General features: G+C 45.8%; 1 protein-coding gene across 1 annotated transcript; it reads left to right on the top strand.

Annotated features, from left to right (window-relative positions):
* Nucleotides 1–9478: 9478 nt before the first annotated feature.
* On the top strand, nucleotides 9479–16193 carry MED18 (mediator complex subunit 18). Its single transcript, XM_004603512.2, has 3 exons — nucleotides 9479–9616; nucleotides 11697–11834; nucleotides 15295–16193. The coding sequence occupies exons 2-3, from the start codon at nucleotides 11762–11764 to the stop codon at nucleotides 15846–15848; spliced, it is 627 nt and encodes a 208-aa protein (XP_004603569.1). The 5' UTR covers nucleotides 9479–9616; nucleotides 11697–11761; the 3' UTR covers nucleotides 15849–16193.
* The last annotated feature ends 7659 nt before the right edge of the window (nucleotides 16194–23852 follow it).

Below are 23852 nucleotides of genomic sequence, written 5' to 3'. Positions count from 1 at the left end.
TCACCCCTTTCTTACTTTTTTAAAGATTTTTAAAATTTTTTGGGCCAGAAATAGTACAGGGGTTAAGACACTTATCTTGCTTGGGAATGACCCAGGTTACCAGTATTGCACATGGCCTCCAAGACCCTCCAAGAGTGACCCCTGAGCACAGAGCCAGGAGTAAGCCCTGAGCACCACTGGGTGTGACTCCCCCCCAAAAAAAAATAAAAATATACAGTTTAGAGGGTTGGAAATATAGTACAGGGACTACATTGCTTTCCTTGTATGCAGATGACACCCTCCTACCTTGCTCTAAGCTTGGTCCTCCAAGCACTTCAGCAGTAACTCCTGAGCACAGAGCCAGGAAAAGCCCCCAAGAACCATCAGGTGTGGGCCAAACCTGCCCCTCATCCCCACCAAAAAAAAAGGAGGAGGTAGAGCTGGAAGAGGAAAAGCAGGAAGAGAAGAAGGAGGAAACAGAAGAAGAGGAGGAGGAGAAGCAGGAAGCATTTGAGGACTTTATAAGTACAAAGCTTTTTGTTATTGTTGTTGGGGGATCATTCCCAGCAGCACTCAGGGCACCAAAGTTACCCAGGATTGAACCCGAGACTCCTGTGTGCAAAGCATGCACTCTCCAGCCCTCTTTCAATTTTTAAATTAGTTTTTTGGAAGGGCTGAAAGACAGTACAGCGGGAAGGGCACTTGCCTCCAGGTAGCCAACCCAAGTTCCATCCTCGGCATCCCATATTGGTCCCCAGAGCACTGCCAGAAGTGAGCATCTGAGCTCAGAGTCAGGAGCAACTGCTGAGTATTGCCAGGTGTGGCCCCAAAACAAGCAAACAAAATGGCATTTGATAACATGGTTACAATATTACAATAGTGCAAACATTTATGGTTTTGATATTCAAAGTTATTGCACCTTTACAAGTCAGAATGCTCGACAGTCCTCCACTGTGCCCCTTCCACAACTTTTTTTTTTTTTGGAGGGTGGGGATTGCAATTTTAAATAGATGTTCTAAGATATCTGATACAGATAAGAGCAAAGATTATAAGGAAATCTGGAAGTAATCTTGTAGTTCAACGTAAAAGGAAGGCTCAGGTAGAACATGCAATCACAAAAGCATTGAGAAGGGAGTAAGATCAAAGAGCAGATAAGTGATAGGGACAGATCACGTCGACACAATTTGCATCTTCATTCTGGGTAAGAACTTCGTGCTGAAAGTAGGTAAAGGAGCAAACATGATCACCTCTCTCTCTACCTGTATTGCAAACCATAATGCCCAAAAGAGAGAGAGAGAGAAAGAAGAAAATAGCCTGTCATAGAGGCAGGCAGGGGGGGAGAAAGCAGGAGGGAAACTGGGATCATTGGTGGTGGGAAATGTACATTGGTGGAGAGATGGGTGTTGGAACATTGCGTGATTGAAATCAACCATGAACAGCTTTGTAACTGTGTATCTCACGGTGATTCAATCAAAAAAAAATTTTTTTATCTTGGGTCAGAGCAAAGTAGCTAGTAGGGGGCTTACTCTGCATGCAGCTGACTTGGGTTCAATCCCTGGCAAAATATATGGTTCCCCAAAACCCCATCGAAAGTGATCTTTGAGCACAGAGCCAGGAGAACGGCCTGGGCACTGCTGGGTGTGGCTTAGAAAGATAAAAGAACTTTGGATCTTACTCTGAGTGGCAGAATGACATGAACTGAGGAAGCTGCTGGAGATCATTGGGTTGAAAGGCAATGGTTAAACTCATTCCATATGGCCATACAGCCAATTGGAAAAAGCCAATAAATATCAGCTCATCCTAGGGAAATATTTCTTTTTACAACACTAAGTCTGAGATCCGAACATTGCAAATAACAGGGCGCTAGATCTATCTTGATTCCTTTAGGCCATTCTAGATGGCTGATGAAGGAATTGGGTGTGGATATGTGTGCCTTGTAAACCAGTTGATGGTTGGTTTTTCCATACGAGGACAGACAAAGAACAAATCCTACCCCTTTGAGCCTAGTCTAATGATAGCTGGGAATTTCATATTTTTAATTTAAATTTTTTTTGGGTTTTGGGTCACACCCAGCAATGCTCAGGAGTTACTCCTGGCTCTGCACCCAGGAATTACTCCTGGCAGAACTTGGGGAACTTTATGGGATGTCGGGGATCGAACCCAGGTTGGCCACATGCATGGCAAATGCTCTCTCTGCTGTACTACTGCTCTAGCCCTAGCTGGGAAATTATTTTTTATTATTATATTGAATAACCGTGAGAAAAAGAAAAAAATACAAAGCTTTCAGGTTTAAGTCTCAGTCATAAAATGATTGAACCCTCATCCCTTCACCAGTGCACATGTTCCACCACCAAGAACCCCAGTATACCCCCCTCCCACCCAGCCCCCACCTAAGTAGCTAATGATCTTCATTTTATTCTTTATACTTTGAATACATTCAATATTTCAATAGAGAACTCACTATTATTGTTTGGAATTTTCCCAAAAAAATCAGGCCTACTGAAAAGGCATCATTTAATAATTTCTTTTCATTGCTGAGAATGAAGATTCTATGAGCTCTTGGTTTTGGATTTCTGATATTTTAGTTCAGTTCACAGTCTAGATGCATGTCTGTAAGAAGCCGCTCTGGGTGCCAAAATGGGTTAGAAGACCTCTTGGATCATACATAGTCTGTATGAGCAGAGGGTCTGTTTCATTAGCAGCAGCTCCAGATCTTATCTGGGCCAAGGGCATGCTGGTATCGCCCCATCTAGCTGGGAAATTTTTTTTTTTTTTTGCTTTTGGGGTCACACCTGGCGATGCGCAGGGGTTACTCCTGGCTCTGCACTCAGGAATTACTCCTGGCGGTGCTCGGGGGACCATATGGGATGCTGGGAATTGAACCCGGGTTGGTCGAGTGCAAGGCAAACACCCTACCGTTGTGCTATCGCTCCAGCCCTTAGCTGGGAAATTTTAATGCATGAAATTTTCTTCCATCTGAGTAGTTCATCGTGGAGGGGGAGTCCATGGACCGAAAGGAAGCAAGGCAAAGAGACAGGCGTGGTATCAGGAAGGAGGAAAAACAAAATTCAACATAATTTAAATCTAGGGTCGTGAGTAATAGCACAACGGGTAGGGCATTTGCCATGCATGCAGCTGACCCGGGTTCGATTCCTCCGCCCTCTCAGAGAGCCCGGCAAGCTACTGAGAGTATCCCACCCGCTCGGCAGAGCCTGGCAAACTACTCGTGGAGTATTCGATATGCCAAAAACAGTAACAAGTTTCACGATGTCACGATGTAGATGTTACTGGTGCCCATTCGAGCAAATTGATGAGCAATGGGATGACAGTGACAGTGACAGATTTTCTTCCATCTGAGTAGTTCATCATGGAGGAAGAGTCCGTGAACTGACAGGAAACAAGGTAAAGAGACAGGTTTGGTGTCAGGAAGGAAGAAATACAAAATTCAAGATAATTTGAATCTAGGGGCTGGAGCAATAGCACAGTGGGTAGAGTGTTTCCCTTGTACACAGCTGACCCAGGTTCCCATATGGTCCCCTGAGCACTGCCAGGAGTAATTCCTGAGTAAAAAGTCAGGAGTAACCCCTGTGCATCTCCAGGTGTGACCCAAAAAAGAAAAAAAAAGATAATTTGAATCTAAATTTTGTCATTTACTGGCTATTTGGTTTTGGACAAGTTATTTTATTTTTCTGAACCTTTGTTCTTCTCTGTAAAGGAGAGATAGTGACACGTACCTTTTATTTATTTATTTATTTATTTATTTTTGCTTTTTGGGTCACACCCAGCGATGCTCAGGGGTTACTCCTGGCTTTGCACTCAGGAATTGCTCCTGGCAGTGCTTGCGGGACCATATGGGATTCCGGGGATCGAACCCGGGTCAGCCGAGTGCAAGGCAAACGCCCTACCCGCTGTGCTGTCGCTCCGGCCCCTAACACGTACCTTTTAGCAGTATCTGGCACATTTGCATGCAGACAGAGTTGTAGGCACGAAGCAACTGATCAATAACTGAAAGATATTGTGCTACTTTGAGCACCTGTAGTCAACATACTTTTGAACAACTATAACATGTGAAACACACTGTTAGGGACAGAATCTCCTCAAAATTCACCTGTTGAAGCCCCACTCCCTACCCTAACAGTATTTGACAGGTGACTTTGAGAGAATAATAGAATCAGATGAGTCAGGGGGGAGTGGCCTCCTGAATGGTACCAGAAATGGTAGGATCCTGGGTGTTGCTTGCTTTTTTCTCTTCCTCTCCAAGTGAGGATATAAAGGAAAGTCAGCAAGTGTCAGCTGAAGGGGGCTCTCACCAGAACCCATGCACGCTGGCAGTTTTATCTTATCATTACAGCATTCCCAATGGGGAGAGTTAAATGTTAGCTTTCTAAAAGCAACCCAGTACATATTTGTTATAGCAGACTGAATTGACTAAGACACATTTACAGAGAAAATGCATTTTTAGTGGGCTGGAGCGATAGTACAGAGGGTAGGATGTTTGTCTTGCACGTGGCTGACCTGGGGTTCAATCCCTGGCATTCCATTTGGTCCCCAGAGCCCCTCTAGAAGGGATCCCTGAGTGCAGAGCCAGGAGAAAGCCCTGAGCATCACCAGGTATGGCCAAAAGCCAAAATATTAAAAAATAAAAGAGAGAGAATGTATTTTTCTTCCCATAAAGATGCTTATGGGAAAAAAAATACACGATTCCTTCTTTCAAGAAGCTATCTAGGGATGAGATGTACATAAAATATATTTAATAACACAGAATGTATTTGTTCAGACTAGATAGAAAATGTACAATAGTTTTAATTTATTGTTTACAGTGTGCTTGGCACTAGGCTGTTTTCTAAGCATCTCATTCTATTTCTGCAGTCACCCTCTTACTAAGGTGATAGGAACTGGTGAGCTGCTGCACTGGAACAAAGGCAGGCATGAGGGTGGTGCAGATAAGGCTGGGTGTGTACAGTGTGAAGACCTTGCAAATCCAAGGATTCAGTTCCCATCAGTTTGATAAATAAAACTCTCACAGAGACTCGCTTTAGGAAGCTAGAGGAACCTTGGGAAAGAGAGCAGGCTGGGGCTGGAGTGATAGCACAGCGGATAGGGCATTTGCCTTGCACGAGGCTGACCCGGGTTCAATTCCCAGCATCCCATATGGTCCCCCAGCACTGCCAGGAGTAATTCCTGAGTGCAGAGCCAGGAGTACCCCTGCGCAATGCCGGGTGTGACCGAAAAAGCAAAAAAAAAAAAAAAAAAAAAAAGGGAGAGAGAAAGAGAGCAGGGTGAAGAGGAAGGGAATTCCGAGACAGCACGATCTGAAGAACTACTAGCAGCCTCAAAGCAGCACCATGAAGGTGAGTTCATTCATCATGAGAGGGAGAAGAGGTGTCTGCAGCAAGATGGGCAGCAGTTTAAGAAAGTTAAGACATCTTGATAGTGATTAAGTGCACACAGTTCTCTATGGAATGGCTACAAGTCATTGTCCCTCCTATGTGTCAGTTCGGGCTTAATTTCTATATTGAGATGTCTGCTTTCAATAGATGACATCAGTGAAAAAAATTATCTGTTTTCTTTTTGGGTCACACCAGCAGTACTCAGGACTTACTTCTGGATCTGTGCTCAGGATTCAGTCCTGGCAGTGCTTGGAAGTCTTTATGTGGTGTCAAGGATTTGAACCAGGGTTGTCCACATGCAAGGCAAATGCCTTAACCCCTATACATTATCTTCCTGGACCAAATCACCTCATATATATATATATGTATATATATATATATATATATATATATATATATATATATATATAGTGAGTATGTTGATGCTCAAAGAGAGGAAGCAAATTGCCCAAGGTTGCACAGTTAGGTAGTGGGAGATGACAAAAATGAATCCCTTTGTAAGCTCCGTGTCCCACATCCTTATTATTTTTTGGGGGGTGGGGGTTAGTAAGGGTCACACGTGCTGGTGCTCAGAACTGGACTTATTCTTGGTTCTATGCTCAGGAGTCAGGTGAGGCTTGGGAGACCACACGAAGTGCTGGGGATCAAACCAGGGTCAGCAGCACGCAAGGCAGTGCCTTGCCTCCTGTATGATCTCTCTGGTCCGCATATTCTTATTAAAGAAACATATTCCTCTAATTCATAGGCCTTGTCCATGCTTTACCATAGTCTTCTCCCAGTTCCTGTCCATTTAATTTTTAACAGAGCCCAATTTTGCAATGATAGCTGAAATTTAGTTAAATACTATGGTACTTCAAAGGGTTCCTAATTCACTCAAGTCTAATGACGTGTGTATACTGGGATATCTAAAGCCAGTTGGTTTGACCTCTGTGTGGGGGGACCTCTATGTATGTATTTATGTGTATGGGGGGAAGTGTGTGGTGGCAGAGACCAAGACAAAGCGACATATAAGGAGACAAACACATAAGGAGTGCCCAAGCTTTAGTGTTTCCCGGGCAGCCATAGTGAGCTCATGGGCTGGCCATTTATTCAATATAATATTGTTTTCCCACCCTTGCTCCCAATAACTGAACCACCGTTTGAGTTGACAGATATTAAATCAGTAAACACATCAACATTCAATAGGTATAGGAAAAGCAAAGGCATGGTGTTTCACATGCTAAACATTAGACACTTTTAAAGTATAAAGTCATGACGATTTGCTATTCTATTTTTTCACTGTTGCCTTATACACCAAAGGATCTCATCTGTTTCATTTCATTCTTTACTGGGCTCAGTTTTACTTGCCCTGTAATCTACTCTACTCTTTCCTGGCTGCATTATATTCTTTTAGAAGAATATAATAGTTTAGACCTAAACCGTCTTACTCAAGGGATTATCCCAACCTTGGGGGTCACTGGTTTTGGTTTTTGTTTTTTCAAATAACTCCCAGGTTTTATTTGAAAGTTTTGAGGAAGGGAGGAGGAAGGGAGGGAGAGAGAGGGAGAGCGAGAGAGGTGGGGGAGGGAGAGAGAGAGAGAGGGAGAGAGAGATGGGGGAGAGAGAGATGGGGGAAGAGAGAGAGAGAAAGAAAGAGAGTTGCTCAAGAGATAATGGGGGCTTCACCAAAAGCAGAGAGCCCCGGCACACACCCAACATTAAACTACAAAAGCGTGAAAGTACACATCTCAAGAGGGGAGATGCAGGCGACATGTGCTTAGGCACCACAAGTGCTCGGCAGCAACACATGGGCTGGGGCAGCATATACGCCTGGGGTGATTGTTAAGGGCCGGATTTCCCACAGTGGAAAGAGTTCCAGCAATTTTACAACTTCCTCTGGCACTGAGAGCTTGTCACTCTTCTCAATATTGTGAAACACCAACGACAAAGAGACATCGGCTATTTGCAGCTCTGCTAAGTGTCAGCGTTTTATGTGAGGTCTAGTTTTAGCCATCTTTCCTTTACATCTCCCCAGGGTTACTCATTTATCCTCAGACCTTCAGCTACAAAGCCCTGACTTTGACCTCAGCTTCCAGCCCAGCTCTCTCTCCCAGAATTCAGGTCTGCCTGGGTCCAGTCACTTGAGCATTTCACAGGTATCTTATGCTCCATGTGTCTATGCAAGAGCCATCTTCCCTGCCCACCAACCTTGCTTTCTGTCTCCTTGACCAGAAAACAGCATTACTGGGGCTGGAGGTAGGGCGTTTGCCTTGCATGCGGTCAACCTGGGTTCAATTCCCAGCATCCCATATGGTCCCCTAAGCACAGCCAGGGGTAATTCCTGAATGTAAAGCCAGGAGTAACTCCTGTGCATTGCTGGGTGTGACCAAAAAAGGAAAGAAAAGAAAGAAAGAAAGAAAGAAAGAAAGAAAGAAAGAAAGAAAGAAAGAAAGAAAGAAAGAAAGAAAGAAAGAGAGAGAGAGAGAGAGAGAGAGAGAGAGAGAGAGAGAACCCTACCCACGGTATTACTTCTTTGATCACCAACCGGTGTGGTCTTTCTCACATGCTCCCCCAAAAGTTAAATTTAAAACAAGATGAATAGGAGACTGGAGCGAGAGCACAGCGGGTAGGGCGTTTGCCTTGCATACCGCCATCCCGGGTTCGATCCCCAGCATCCCATATGGTTACCAGGAGTAATTCCTGAGTGTAAAGCCAGGAGTAACCCCTGTGCATTGCTAGGTGTGACTCAAAAAGCAAAAAAACAAAACAAAACAATAAACTACCTTAAAAAAAATGAATAGGAGGTAGTAGTGCAGGCTACATGAGGAAAAGAGATAGTGGCAGTATTCATTAAACGGGTGTTCTTGGGCAGAAGAAATAGTAAAAACAGTAAGGTTTTTGCCTTCAGTGGAAGTCTGGATGGTCCCCCAAGCCCCACCAGAAGTGGTCCCTGAGCAGAGAGCCAGGAGTAAGCCTGATCACAGCCAGTGGCCAAAAAAACCCATGTGTAAAAGGGTGGGTTCCGGGGACTGAGAGTTAGTGCAAATCGCTGGACACATGCTTTCCATCTAGGAGGATGGGATACCACGGTTGTTGTGGAAGTCTTTTGAGCATTGGCTTCTGCCACTCCTTTGCCATTGTTGAGCTTTTCTCTACATCCCTATCTGTAAAGTAATATATGGCCGGGCTGGAGCGAGAGTACAGTGGGGAGGGCGTTTGCCTTGCCCAAGGCCCACCTGGGTTCCATCCCCAGCATCACATATGGTCCCCAGAGCACTGCCGGGAGTAATTCCTGAGTGCAGAGCCAGGAGCAACCCCTGAGCATTGCTGGGTGTGACCCAAAAAGGAAAATAAAAAATAATATATGAGCTACAAGCAGGGCTACTATGAGGGTCAAAATAAACACTCTTGATTTTTTTTTTGTACTGATTTTGTAAAATATCATTTCTTTTTGCTACCACGTACTTCAGTGTCCCAGTTTGCTCAGCTCCCATTTACTATGCTTGACACATACAGAGCGTTTAATACGTACTGAATTTACTTATCTCCCTGAATCAAAAGATTTAACTATAATTGTATTCTGATCTCCGAATTTTTCCGACCCTTGTGCTAAGTAAGCAGCAATAAATACGCTTCCTTTTCACCTTCAAAGAGTCAAGAGGGTGTTTTATTATAAGATTCCCTCGTTTGCCTGCCGTTCCCTTTAACCAAGCTCGTTCGCCACTGTCAATTAATTTTTGTTTTATGCTCTTTTAGGGGGGTGGCACACTCGGCGTGCTCAGGGGTTACTCCGGGGTGTGCGCTCAGCGATGCTCAGGGGACCAGGAGGGATGCCGGGGACCGAACCCGGGTCGGCCGTGGGCAAGGAAAACGCCCTCTCCGCTGTACTATCGCTCAGGGCCCTAGAATCGATTTCTTACACAAAAATATTTCCAGGTCGCCGAATTTGAAAACAGCGTTTCCCCCCCGACATCCATAGCCCAGCCTATGACGTCACCGGCCCCGACGCCGGGAACTGGCCCAAGGACGCCGCCATCTTCCACCCAGCAGCGTCGCATCACGCATGCGCTTGTGCTTCTGCGCCGCCCGGGGAGCAAGTTTGAGCCTTTTCGACACCCGTACGTCGCGGGGCGGCGGTGTCGAGATTCCTGCGACGCACGTTCCTGCAGGAGAAAGGCGGCGGAGGAGGGGCCGTCGTTGCCCTGTCCAAGGGTCTGGGACTTTAGAACCCGCAGCTCGTGGCGGCTCGGAAGCTGCGTGGTCCTCTGGTAGGTATAATTCCCCGCTTTGCAAGAAAGGCGGGGAGTGCCCTTATGGGTATCTTTCCGGTGCGAGTGGGCTCGCATCTTAAGAGAGCTAAAATGATCTTAACGCGCTGCTGCGTGGCTCCATTTAAAAGATATTTTCAGGATCGAAGAGATAGTACTGCAGTTAAAGTGTTTGCTTGCATGGGCCAGCCCAGGATTTGATCCAAGTATTTCATGGGAGCGACCCCCGAGCATCGCCGGTGTACCGGTGTGCTCCCTCCTCCCCTCCCCCCCTATTTAAAAAATAAGTAAAAGATGTTTTCAGGGTCATAAAGCTAAGATGCCAGTCTGGTCCAGGCTCAGCCACCGACCTGCTGTGGGGGGCTTCTCACCAACTCCCTATAACCTCACTTGTAAATTGAAAGGTAAACCGGGTCCTTAAGTCGCTTTTCACTTCTGAATGCTAACTGTATTTCCATTATGCCACTTACGTCCCAAAGTCCTGGGAGTTAAATACCTTTGACCTTACACACATCCTTGTGAGGGCTTCACATGATTGGGGGCAGTGGGGTGCCCTGACCTGCTGAGTGCTTCGCTCTTGGGTTGGCACACATACCTGCCTCTGGTACTTGCTTTTTATTATTATTATTTTTTTTATCCGTGAACTCAGAGCTCTCCGAAGTTTGCAGCCTTTTGGCCGAGCTCTCTCTCAGTTATGGCTGTGGCGCTTATCTGGCATTGCTGTGGTGCTGGATAGGGATTCCCTCATCTAGTCCTGGTGCTCACACATCTTTTGAGCATGATATTTGTTCTGGATTAGCCCCCTTTTGTGGTACTTAAACACACCAGGTTGCCGTGTGGCCAGTAATTGCATGTGGTGTCTGGGATAACACTGCAGAGGTCACAGGTCTGTGCGCTCATTTTTTTGGGACAAGGCTTTGAACTAATGACCCTGTGCTTTCAAGGCCTGTGCTCTAAGCGACAGATTTAGCCCATTGATGCCAATTTACAGATTTTTGGGGGTGGTACAGAGGCACAAACAGTGGTGCTCAGGATATACTCTCAGGGATCATTCATGGCAGGGTTTGGGAGACCATATGGGGTGCCAGGAATTGAACTCTGATCAGCATCATGCAACAAGGACCCGACCTGTGGTACTGTCTCCAGCCCCTAGTTGTCTTGTGTGTGTGTATGTGTGTGTTGGGGGGATGGGGGAGAAGGCCACACCCAGTGGTGTTTAGGGCTTACTCCTAGCTCTGTCCTTAGGGATCTCTTCTGGTGGGGCTCAGGGGACCACATGGGGTGCTGGAGCTCGAACGCCATCTGGCTTTGTGCAAGACAAGCATCCTACACCCTGTACTATCTCTCAGGCCCTACCCTGATTGATTTTTTTTTTTTTTTTTTTTTTTGCTTTTTGGGTCACACCTGGCGATGCACAGGAGTTACTCCTGGCTCTGCACTCAGGAATTACTCCTGGCGGTGCTCAGGGGACTATATGGGATGCTGGGATTCGAACCCAGGTCGGCTGCGTGCAAGGCAAACGCCCTACCCACTGTGCTATCACTCCAGCCCCCCCTGATTGACTTTTTAAATAATAAAAGTATTGCCAATTTGTGGGGACCTGGAGGACTTGGTATCACATACCAATTTTCATTTCTCTATAGGTGCTGATGACCAACTCTTATTTGTTTATTTTTGCTTTTTGGGTCACATCCAGCAATACACAGGGGTTACTCCTGGCTCTGCACTCAGGAACTACCCCCGGTGGTGCTCAGGGGACCATATGGGATACTGGGAATCGAACCCAGGTCTGCCGAGTGCAAGGCAAACGCCCTACCTGCTGTGCTATCTCTCTAGCCCCAGGCCAACCTTTATTTAAATATATATTTGGATTTGGGCTCTATTCCTATCCTGCTAAGTGGTCACTCCCAGTAGTGTTCAGAAGACCATGCATTACTGGGGCTCAAACTGGGGCCTCCTGCATGCAAAGCATGAGTTTTTCCTGTTGATCTCTCCAGCCCTTGATTAATCTTTCAACGTAGATGCTGGTGACAACAAGATCTCCACCTCCCTTGTATTAACAAATGTCATTCTTGTCCAGGTGCATCCTGTTCTCTTATTGATTGGAAGCTTCAGATCCCAGCCTGCAGAACTTAATCAGAGACCATGGAGGCACCTCCGGTGACCATGATGCCTGTCACTGGGGGCACCATCAACATGATGGAGTATCTGCTTCAAGGCAAGTGGACCAGGGAACCTGGATTGCTTGTGTTCCTCTTCCCTGTTTTTTTCAAAAAAATTTTTTTGGTTTTGGAGCCACACCCAGATGTTGCTCAGGGCCTACTCTTGGTTCTGTGTTCAAGATTTGCTCCTGGCTGTACTTAGAGGACCATGTGGTACAAGGGATGGATAGAACTGCGTATCCACAAGCAAAGCACATGCTTTGCATATGCTTAGCCCTTTGTGTTATCTCTGAGGCCTCTGTGTCTCTCTGTTGTTCACATTGCACAGAAGTGTCAGATACACAAAGGCAGACTGCAGTGCTCAGTGCTTCAGTGCTCGGGGGCTACTCTTCAGTGCTCAGGGGCTACTCCTGGCAGTGCCCTGAGTCTCAGGGATCAAACCAGGGTTGACAGCATGCAAAGCAAGCACCTTAACTTCTGTACTATCTCCCTGGCTCTGGTTATCAATTTTTTTAAATTTATTTTTTATTAATTCACTATAAGGTACAGTAACAACAATTTTATGTTTCAACTTTGATCATGCAGTCATCAAACACCCATCCCTGGGGCTGGAGCAGTAGCACAGCAGGTAGGGCGTTTGCCTTGCACGCGGCTGACCCGGGTTCGATTCCCAACATCCCATATGGTCCCCTGAGCACTGTCAGGAGTAATTCCTGAATGCAAAGCCAGGAGTAGCCCCTCTGCGTCGCCGGGTGTGACCCCAAAAGCAAAAAAAACAAAAAACAAAAACACCCATCCCTTTACCAGTGCACATTTTCCACCACCAGAATCCCCAGTACCCCCTCCCCATTCCATACCTCCCCCTGCCAGTGTGGCAAACAATTTACAGAATATTCTTTCTCTAGTTACCTTCGATATTTCGAGACCAGTCATACCACCCTCATACCTGCCAAAATGAAATTGCTGGACAGTGCGTTTTGTATTGCTTGTTATGGATATAATATAATGTCGTGCAGCCATGCACTCTAGGTATTCTAAGATTTTAATAATTAGGGTCTGAAGACATCGCTGCTGCAAGTTGCTCAGGTCCGAGACTCATTTGTGTGTCTCTGAATCGTGGCCATCTGGGAGCTTAAGTAGATGGTGAGCGGATGTGGTGGCTTCTCGGTGTCCCATCGGGGCAGGGAGATGGAGGACCCACTCCTTCCCTGTCACTCGAGACTTGGGATTTACCGTCACCAAGACTCTTACCTGGTGCTTCTTGCTGGCTTCTAGAAAATGGTGACCGCTGGAGCTCTTAGAGGGCAGGTGGAGGGACACACCTGTCCCCCTCTGGAGCAGCCCAGCGGAGAAGGCCTTTTGCAAAGTCCCAAGCCATTTCAGCCGCAAGTTGCTTGGGTCCGAGATTCCTTTGTGTGTCTTTTTGGTCATCAACTTTTAAATTATAGCTGGAGACTATAATTTAAAATTAAATTTGCCTTCTTAAACTTTTTCATTTGTATTTTGAGTCACACCTGACTTTACTTGGTGGCTAATCCTAGCTCTGCTCTCAGGGGTTGCTCCCTCAGTGCTCAGAGTACTATGCTATGCCAGTGATCAAACTCCGGCCTCCTGCGTGAGCACGTGCTTGGCCCTTTGAGCTTGCTTTGTCGCGACCGTCTGAAAGTTTCATTTCTTTTTTTGACCATGAGTGTATTTTGATGAGGAATTAGGACCCAGAGAAAGTAATGTTTACAAAACCATAATCTGTAGTGGAGGAGTTTAGACTACCATTCAGATCATTTAGTAACTTGGTATGAACAAACTGGGTTTATTCATTTTTCCCTCCTCAGGCTGTTCTTCATTTAGTTTTTCCCACCTCACCAAGTGCCCCTGTCATTTATTTGCCAGTTGCATTGAAGTTAGTCTCCTTTTTTTTTTTACCTTTACCTCTCTTCCATTTCATCTCTATTTTTTTTTTTTAAACAGGGTCACCCTCAGCAATGCCTGAGGGCATATGGTGCCAGGGATGACCCTGGCCTCGTGTGCTGGGTGTCTCCTATACTGCTTGAACTGTCTCCTGTGCCCTCCATCCATCTCTAAATCTTTTTTTACTTTGTGTGTGTGCATTTGTGCGCGCGTACGCGCGCGTGTGTGTGTGTGTGTGTGTGATTTCAACCCAAGTCATGCAAGGCAAATTTCTACCCGCTGTACTATCACTCCAATGGTATGTATTTTTTAAAGTAAATTTCTCTGGCCCCCAGAGAAAATTTTTAAAGTAAATTTTTATTGAGGCAATACTGGTTAAGTTTTAGTTGTGAAAATATACTTTAGTAGGAGTCTGAAATTCAATCTGTGGCACTTACATGGTCTTCAGAGCAGCTGAGGGGCCCAGTTCAAGCACTGAGCTGGGAGAAACTCCCAAGAAATGCTGGTTGTGGACTCCAAATTTTAAAACAACCGAAACCAGGGGCCTGAGAGATAGTGGGTAGACACTTGCCTTACATGAGGCCAATCTGGGTTCAATCCCTGCATCCCATATGGCCCTTCAAGCCAGGGGTGACTCCTGAGTGCAGAGACAGGAGTAACCCCTAAACATCGCTGGGTGTGGCCCCAAAACAAAAAGCAGACAAAGGCCAGATAATTAGTACAGTGGGTAGCGCACTTCTCTTGCATGCAGGATTTGATTTCTGGTACCACAAGTTCTCCCAGCACCTCCAGGAATGATCCCTGAGGGTAGAGCCATGCGTAAGCCCTGAGCACAGCCAGTTATTGGCCAAAAACAAAACCAAAAATCTTCTGGGGGTGGGTGTGTTTTGGTTTTTTGGGTCACACATGGCAGTACTAGGGGGCTACTCCTAGTTCTTTTTGGGGACCATTCCCAGGAGTGCTTGGGAGACCACGTAATGCTGGGGCTCGGGGATCCAACTTGGGCCTCTTGCATGCAAAGGATGATCTCTTGCTTCCTAAAGACTTTTCTTGTACCAAGTAAGATAATGCAAAAACTTGAAGGATTAGTCTTTTATAATGTTATGCAGTACTTTGGCTGTATAACCCCCCCCTCCGGAAGTAACATATTGAGCCTTTGCTTTATAAGACATTGCATTATTATTTTTGTTTTTCACTTATTTTGGTGGGAAGTGGGTGGCCAGACAGGGCAGTGCTCCAGGACTTCTGGCCCAGCAGTTTGGGACACGTGTGGTGCAGGGAGCAAACTTGCAGGCTTTACATGTGCTCCAGCCTGCTGAGCTATCTCTCTGGCCCTTATTTATTTTTATTTGTTTTGTTTTCAGTTTGGGGTCTATACCCAGCAGTGCCCAGTACTGACTCTTAGCTCTGCCTTTGGGGATCACTCCTGGCACGGTTTGGGGGACCATATGTGCGGGGTGGGGGATTGAACCTGGGCAGACCATGCGCAGTGCAAGTATCCTCCCCACTGTACTGTCTCTCTAGTCCACACTTTTTATTTTTAATCTGTTGCTAATTCTATGAACCAAAGTACAAGTTGGAACTCAGGGCTGCTTTTCCCTTCTCCAGGAAGTGTTCTAGACCATAGCTTGGAAAGCCTCATCCACCGCCTCCGTGGTTTGTGCGACAACATGGAGCCAGAGACTTTCCTTGACCACGAGATGGTCTTCCTCCTGAAGGGCCAGCAGGCCAGTCCGTTTGTCCTAAGGGCCCGGCGCTCTATGGATAGGGCAGGGGCGCCCTGGCACCTGCGCTACCTGGGACAGCCTGAAATGGGGGACAAGAACCGCCACGCCCTGGTGCGAAACTGCGTGGACATTTCCACTTCTGAGAACCTCACTGACTTCCTGATGGAAATGGGCTTCCGCATGGACCATGAGTTTGTTGCCAAGGGGCACCTGTTCCGCAAGGGCATCATGAAGGTCATGGTGTACAAGATCTTCCGCATCTTGGTGCCAGGGAATGCAGACAGCACCGAGGCCCTGTCCCTGTCCTATCTTGTGGAACTCAGTGTCGTGGCTCCAGCGGGGCAGGACGTGGTCTCCGATGATATGAGGAATTTTGCTGAACAGCTGAAGCCGCTGGTTCACCTAGAGAAAATAGACCCCAAAAGACTTATGTGATGAGAGGGGATTGTCCACCCGGGGCGGCTGATCTGACCTGTTCTCTTACGATGGTCTCATCTCAGCTCTCTGGCCGCTTCCCTCGGCCAGGAGATCGGGGAGCACAGACTCGATTCTTTGTTTTCCTCGGGTGGCAAGTTCACTTTTGTGACGGTCTTTCCATATTGCAGACTCAGGATGACGCAGAATCTCTCTGATCCCTCTGTAAAGAGGGGAAATGGAAGTAAGTTAATTTTTGAAAAGAAAAATCTTGTTTTGCCATTTTTTTAATAAAGTTTGTAAGATACAGCCTAAATGTGTTTCGTGTGGAAATAAAGGCTATAATAAAAAATGTTTGTCATTCTTTTTTACTCTAGTACTACACTAACTTTTAATGGATTCATTGCCAGTTTGGGTAAAAACACCTGACAGTGGTAGGTTTTTTTTTCAGTTTTTTGGTACGTAATAATTTTTACCCTTCTTGAAAGTAGCATAGGGTACTGGATAGTCCAGGGGTTAGGGTGCAGGCCTTGCATGTACCCCACTCTGGTTCTGTCAGCATTGCATGGCCACCCAGGCATCACTGGGTACAGCCCAGGAGGTTCCTGAGCTCGGCCCGAGTAGTTTTTGGTCCCCAGTGCCATAGCACCTAAGCTGCAGTGTATGTAGCCTTGGGCCTTCGGGTGAACTTAAGCACAGTAAGCCACTGGCACTGGGAGCAATCTCCTTGCTCGGGGGCTCCCCCCCAAAAAAAAAGTTCTTTGCTAAATTTTTTTTTAAAATACAAAAGAAATATGCTTGTAGGAATGATATCTAATGATCTGCTTGGTAGCATGCAGACACACACACACATACATGATATACAGCAAGGGAACAAGGCCAAAGGCAATCTCAATAGAACTGACCCACACACTGAGTTTGTAGGGGAGGCAGTTAAAGGGAGGAGCATGCAGGACCTTGCTGGGTAGAGAGGGTGCACTGGTGATGGGTGTAATATTAGAATTTGTATGCAGAAAACCATCATTTATAAGTCGGGACCAGAGCTGTAGTAGAGAGGGAAGGGCTTTTCCCTTGCACAGCTTACCTGGCTTCAAGCCCTGGTAACCCACATGGTCCCTCAGGCAGTGCAGGACTAATTCCTGAGTGCAGAGCCAAGAGTAACCCCTGAGCGTTGCCAGGTTGCGCACCCCCCCCAAAAAAAAGAAACCCACAAAAATTGTAAATCACAGGATCTCAATTAAAAAAAAGAGAAAAGTGCCTGTAGAAAGCAGAAAGCTATCTGCCTTGCATGCAGCGAAATCCTGGTTTGATCGAGGGCACCATATGTCCCCTGAGCATTACTGGATGTAGCCAAAGCCAAAATAGAAAAGGGGGAAAAATCCTGTAATTTCATTAAAGAAAAATTTTTATTTTAATATGTATCCTTCTAGTCTGTAAATTTGTGTACATGAGTTTTATAAAAATACTCTGTACAGGAGGTCGGGGCAGTAGTGCAGAGTGGGTATGACACTTTCCTTGCGTGTGTGCAGTCAACCTGGGTTCAATCCCCAGCACCTCGTGTTCCCCTGAGCACCACCAGGAGTGCTCCCTGAGCACAGAACCAGGAGTAAGCCCTGGCCCCAAAAACAAAACAAGTTCTGTATGTACTGATTGTAACTTTTTTCTGTCTTATTAACATTTTATTTCTTTTTGGCCACACCCAATGGTGCTCTGAGCTTAACTCCTGACTCCACTCAGAGATCACTCCTAGTAGTGCTCGGGAAACCCTGTGGGGTGCCAGGGATTGAAGCTGGGTTGGTCCTGTGGCAGGCAAGCACCCTATGTGCTGAACCATTTTTTTCCAGCCTCTGTTTACATCTTTCCAGGACAGTGTCTAGTACAAAGCAAAACAAACACTTATTTATTGAATTCTCATGTATCTGTGCCATCCTAAGTGCCTTAGGGGTATTTCATCCTCACAATACTCATTTTATAAATAAGGAAACTGATGTTCAGAGAAATCAGGGCTAATACTTAAATATTGACAATTATAGTTATTGTATTCTATAATATAGTACTGTGGGTAAGGCACTTGTACGTTCAATCCCTAGCGCTGCGTATGGTCCCCTGAGCACCACTAGGAGTGATCCCTGAGCACAGCAGGAGCACTACTGGATGTGGCCCAAAATATCCCCCCCAACAAAAGATTTTCCTGTATTTATTATCTGATTTTCCTATATTTGGGTTTTTAGTTTAATTCCAATATTTTAAAATAACCCTGTAACACTAGTGCTTCTAATTTTGTTGACATTAGTGATAATTGTTTATTTTTAATTTGTTGGCTGACACTTGGAGGTGCTTGGGGGGTGATCCAGGCTCTGTGCTTAGGAATCACTCTCAGCTGTGCCTGGGGAACCAGATGGTACCAGGGGTCAAACCTTGGCTCCCTCAGGCAAAGCAGGCACTCAGCCCGTTGAACTATCCACAACTCATTGATGTGATGGGGGTGGGGGGTGTAGCCTTCCACACAGTGCTCAGGAGTTCTGGGGTTACCTTTCAGCAATTCTCTGGGAACCAGTCCAGTGGTCCAATGGGTGGGGCCCAAGAATATGGTGCTGTTTGGGCCCTGTGGTGCCAAGGATTGCCCTGTCCATCCCTGTGGTGCTCAGGTTCCTCCAGAGCTGTACCCGGTAGTGTTTTTTTTTTTTTTTTTTTTTGTAGGGGGGTCCTCCAGGATTGTCCCCAATGGCACTGGGCAGACCATGTTATGCCGGAGGTAACCAGCATCAGCCACATATGCCTTTATCCCTGAACTATCTCTGGCCTCTTAAGGGTCATTTGGGAATGTCTGAGTCACAATAAGAGCTATTTTAAGGCTTCTGCACACATTGCCAAATGCCTTCCAGGAACATGCCAGTTTCACTCCTGCCAGCTGTGAATGAGGTTCCTAACACCTCTGCCAGAACAGGGTGTGAAGACAAAGACTTGTTTTTCCCATTAGATGACTAATAGTGACTAGTTTTTTGTTTTTTGCAGTGCCAGGGATTAAATCAAGGACTTCACACGTGCAAAACGTGTTTTCTTGAGGCTGGGGAAGTAGTACAGTGGGTAGGGGACTTGCCTTGCACATGGCCAACCTGGGTTTGATCACTGAGCACCACTGCGTATGTCCCCCCAAAAAAAACAAAAACAAACTCAAAAAGTGATGTGCTTTTTCAGGAGCCAGAGAGAGAGTACAGTAGATAAGGCACTTGCCTCGGACACTTCCCATATGGTCCCCTGAGCACTGTCAGAAGTTACTCCTGAGGGGCCTAGCGATAGCACAGAGGGTAGGGCATTTGCCTTGCCTGCGGCTGACCCAAGTTTGATACCCGGCGTCCCATATGGTGTGCCAAATCCTGCCAGGAGCAATTCCTGATTATGGAGGCAAGAGAAATCCCTGAACGTCACTGGGTGTACTCCATCCCCCAAAATGAACTACGTTTCAGGGGTAAGGGATATAACTCGAGCACCGAGCCAGGAGTATCCCCTTAAACATCCCTAGTTATCACCCCCAAGACCAAAACCTGAAGATAAAATAAAAATATGTGTCAATGAGTTCCAATTTTCTATATTTTATCAGACTTTGTTATGTGAGTGACCTTTGAGGGGGCCTGTCAGGCAGTGCCTGGGGGCTATTCCCAGTTCCGTCCTTAGGATTCACTTCCTGGCAGTGCTCAGAGGACCATGCATGTGGTGCCAAGAACTGACCCTGGGACTTCAGTCTGTAAGGCATGCTCTCCTGCCCTCTGTCCCTGGAGCATGAATTCCCATTTTCCATTGATCGTTCACCTTTCGGTTTTGTTTTTGTGTCACTCCCAGAGGCACTGTGGTGAGGCACTCCCAGCTTGCGGCTCAGGGGATATTCCTAGCAGTGCTCAGAGGATCAGGTGGCACTGAGGATCGAACCTGTGCTCCAGTCCTTTGAACTGTCTTCCTAATCTCTCTCTCTCTCTCTCTCTCTCTCTTTTTTTTTTCATTAATCTGAGGATTTAATGGGCTGGAGCGAAAGCACAGCGGTTGGGCATTCACCTTTCACGTGGCCGATCTGAGTTCGATTCCTCTGGCCCTCTCGGAGAGCCCGGCAAGCTACTGAGAGTATTAAGCCCGTGCGGCAGAGCCTGGCAAGCTACCCGTGCATATTGGATATGCCAAAAACAGTAACAATAAGTCTCTCAATGAGAGATGTTACTGGTGTCCGCTCAAACAAATTGATGAGCAACGGGATGACAGTGACAGTGAGGATTTAATATTAATTTATTAATTCTCCCATTTAACATTTGATTCTTTTGTTTCTTTTGCTATCTGTTTGGGCCACCCCCCCCAGTGGTGCTCAGGGCTTACTCCTGGCTCTGAGCTCACAATCGCTCCTGGCAGGGCTCCGGGGACCAAATGGGGTGCCAGGGATAGAACCTGAGTTGGCTTCACGCAATGAAAGCATCTGACATACTGTACTATTACTCCAGCCTTATTGTTTTCAGTTTTTCTTGGGGGAGGCCATGCCTTTTGTGCTCAGGAGCCACTCCTGGCGATGCTCACTGGACTGTGATCCAGGAAACCGAAGCACAAGCCAAGCCTGTGCTCTCGCCCTCCAGCCATCTCCTCAGCCCTATTCCCATTTTACAGGTGAGAGTGAGCCGGAGACTCAAATTTTCTACTTCCATTGTTCAAAGTCAGAAATTAGTGGGCCTGTGAGATATTAATCACAGGGGTTAAAGTGTGCCTCGAATGAGGTGAGCCTAGTCTGTCTCTGGTACCCCATGATCCTCTGAGTCTTCAGGGGCAGCCCTGAAGGCTCCCAAGCACAATTGACTTGAGAATTGCCCGGAGTGGCCTCTGGGTTTCCTGTTTGGAAGCCCCACACCCCCAAATGAATTATACCAAGTTGAACCTGGGACAGGAAGATAGGTCACAGGGCTAATGTGCATGCTCCACATGTGGGGGACCCTGGTGGGCCCCAGCACCACAGTGTCCTCTGTGTGGGGAGTGACCCCTGAGGGCTGAGCTAGGATCTCAGAGCTGCCTGGTGTGACCCCCCCCCCAAAGCAAAACAAGAAGAACAAAGTCAGAACAAGGAAGTGGTAGAGCCTGAATTTCAACTCCAGCAACCCAGCTTCAGAACAATAACACTCTGCAGCTTCCAGATTTCACTCATGAGGTCTCTTGATAAGGACCTAAATTGCCTTCAACTTTCTATTACCCTAAAAAATGCTGCATTAAGCAATTCTGTAGATTGAGGCAGTCCTTTGAGCCTCCTATGGACAGGCACGGTCAGTTTTGTCAAATATTGCCAGATTGCTTTTCAGAATGACCCGCTTACATTCCTGTCACCAGGGCACAAGAATTCATATCCATATCCTCACTAATCTCTGATGTTTCCCCTCTCATTTTTTTTTTTGCAAGTGTGATGAGTAAAATAGTGCATATACACAATGGAATACTATTTTAAAAAAAGATGAAATCATGCAATTTGCCACTAGGTAATTCTGGAGAGTATCATGCTGAGTCAAGTTAGTCAAAAGGAGAGGGACAGATAGTGAATGATCTCGCTCAGAAACGGGGTATAAAGAAACAAAGCAAGAAAACAGCAAATTCTCCAAGGCAACAGAAACTGAGAACTGGTCTTTGGTAGGAAGCAGATCACTGTAGGAGGTTGGGGGTGAATAGGACAGAGTTTGGGGAGAAACTGGGGCAGAGAAGGGGAGCTGACTCTGGTAGAAGATGTGGCAAGGGACTGTTTTATGCATATATTATGGCAGTATCCATATTGTAAACCATGGTGCCTAAAGTAAAATTGTTTTGGAAACGGCAGCTCTTCTGGAGAGATAGTATAGCAGATAGGGCACATGCCTTGCATGCTGCAGACCCAGGTTCCCTCTTTGACAGCCCAGAGGTCCCCCAAGCACTACCAGAAGTGATTCCTGAATGTAGAACTAGGAATAACCCTGGAGCATTGCTATGTGTGAACCCCCCCTCACGAAATAGATAAATAAATAAATAAATAAATAAATAAATAAACAAAGGCAACTCTTGGTGGTATTGATTTGCATTACTCTCATTATAACAATATTTGAACCATCTTTGCATGCTTTTTGTATATGAAATTGTATAGACTTCTTAATATATGAAGCTAAGATATTAGTATCATTTTAATTTTTCTGTATGATTTCCTATTTTATTCCTTTGTAGGAAATTCTTCGTATATTCTAGATAGTAATCTTTTGTTTTAAACATTACAAAGACCTTCTAATATCTATTAATATCCTTTATCCTTTGCCTGTTCCATTTTTTTTTCTTTTTGGGTCACACCCAGCTATGCTCAGGGCTTTCTCCTGGCTCTGCACTTAGAATCACTCCTGCTGGTGGTACTCGGGTGACCATATGGGATGCTGGGAACCAAACCCGGGTTGTCCACATGCAAGGCAGAAGCCCTAATATATTAGCTGGACTGGAGTGATAGCACAGCGGGCGGTGCTATATATATTCTGATACCTTCTAATGTGTACATTGATGTCTTTATTTCATTCTTATTTTGATTTATCTATCTTTTTACTGTTGGTGGTCTGGGGACTACATTCAGTGGTGCCTGGGCTACCCAAGGTTCAGGGTTGCTCCTGATGGTGCTTGGACAAACATGTGGTGATAAACCCAAATTGGGTGTTCCCCTGGCACAGCTTGCACCCAGCCCCTGAGCCATCACTCTAGCCCACATTTAAGTCCTTAATCCCTCTGGTGTCCACCTCAAACTGTCAATCCTTCAGTCAAGTTTCAAGTGAAACTTTTTTTTTTCTCCCTTTCACATGGTGAATTAGTTTTTCTATCACTATTTGAAAACAACCGTTGTGGGGTTTTGTCATGTCACTTCTATCACATATTAAGTTCTTGTGTGTTTATTTAAATCTCAGCAGTCCCTTTTATCCCACTGCTTCTTTCCTTTGTTTCACTGCCAGCAATTCTGTTTTCATTACAGTTGGCAGAGCCAGTTCTACCAGTAGGTCAGTATCCCTACTCAGTTCCCCTCTGGAACACACTTAGGGATTAGAGACCTTTAGGGGTTTTACGGTTGTTGTTGTTGTTTGTTTGGGAGACACACCTGATGATGCTTAAGGGTTACTACTGGCTCTGTGCTCAGGAATCACTCCTGACTCAGTGCTTGGGGGACCACATGGGATGCCAGCGGTTGAACCCAGGTCTACCACATGCATGGCAAATGCCCTATCTACCATACTATCACTCCAGCCCCCCTTTTTTTTTTTTGCTTTTTGGGTCACACCCAGCGATGCACAGGGGTTACTCCTGGCTCTTCACTCAGGAATTACTACTGGCGGTGCTCAGGGGACCATATGGGATGCTGGGATTTGAACCCTGGTCGGCCGAATGTAAGGCAAACGCCCTACCCGCTGTGCTATAGCTCCAGCCCCTCCTACCCCCTTTCTTTCTCTCTTTCTCTCTTTCTCTCTCTTCCTCTCTTTCTTTCTTTCTTTCTTTCTTTCTTTCTTTCTTTCTTTCTTTCTTTCTTTCTTTCTTTCTTTCTTTCTTTCTTTCTTTTTCTTTCTTTCTTTCTTTCTTTCTTTTCTTTCTTTTCTTTCTTTCTCCTTTCTTCCTTCCTTCCTTCCTTCCTTCCTTCCTTCCTTCCTTCCTTCCTTCCTTCCTTTCTTTCTTCCTTTCTTTCTTTCTTTCTTTCTTTCTTTCTTTCTTTCTTTCTTTCTTTCTTTCTTTCTTCTTTCTTTCTTTCTTTCTTTCTTTCTTTCTTTCTTTCTTTCTTTCTTTCTTTCTTCTTTCTTTCTTTCTCTCTTTTTTTTCTACTAAGTTTTGAAAGATAGGATTTTTTTTTCTTTTTGTGTCATACTGGGCGATGCACAGGGGTATACTCCTGGCTCATGCACTCAGGAATTACATCAGTTCCATCTCTCAGAGCATCTAGTATTATTTGACTTTAGATTTTTTATTTCTTCTCTGAAATTTTTTATTTCTTACATGAATCATGTAAGATTCATTAGAGCAGGC

The sequence above is a fragment of the Sorex araneus genome, chromosome 5 (genome assembly GCF_027595985.1).
Source record: "Sorex araneus isolate mSorAra2 chromosome 5, mSorAra2.pri, whole genome shotgun sequence".
Classification (NCBI taxonomy): domain Eukaryota; kingdom Metazoa; phylum Chordata; class Mammalia; order Eulipotyphla; family Soricidae; genus Sorex; species Sorex araneus.
The sequence above is the reverse complement of the archived record's forward strand: the minus strand, read 5'-3'. Positions and strand labels throughout refer to the sequence as shown.

Bases quoted from the DNA above. Each gene is read 5' to 3' on its own strand.
- MED18 (XM_004603512.2), top strand. From the start codon at position 11,762: ATGGAGGCACCTCCGGTGACCATGATGCCTGTCACTGGGGGCACCATC. The intron at 11,835-15,294 runs GCAAGTGGACCA...TCCCTTCTCCAG, and splicing joins GATGGAGTATCTGCTTCAAG to GAAGTGTTCTAGACCATAGC.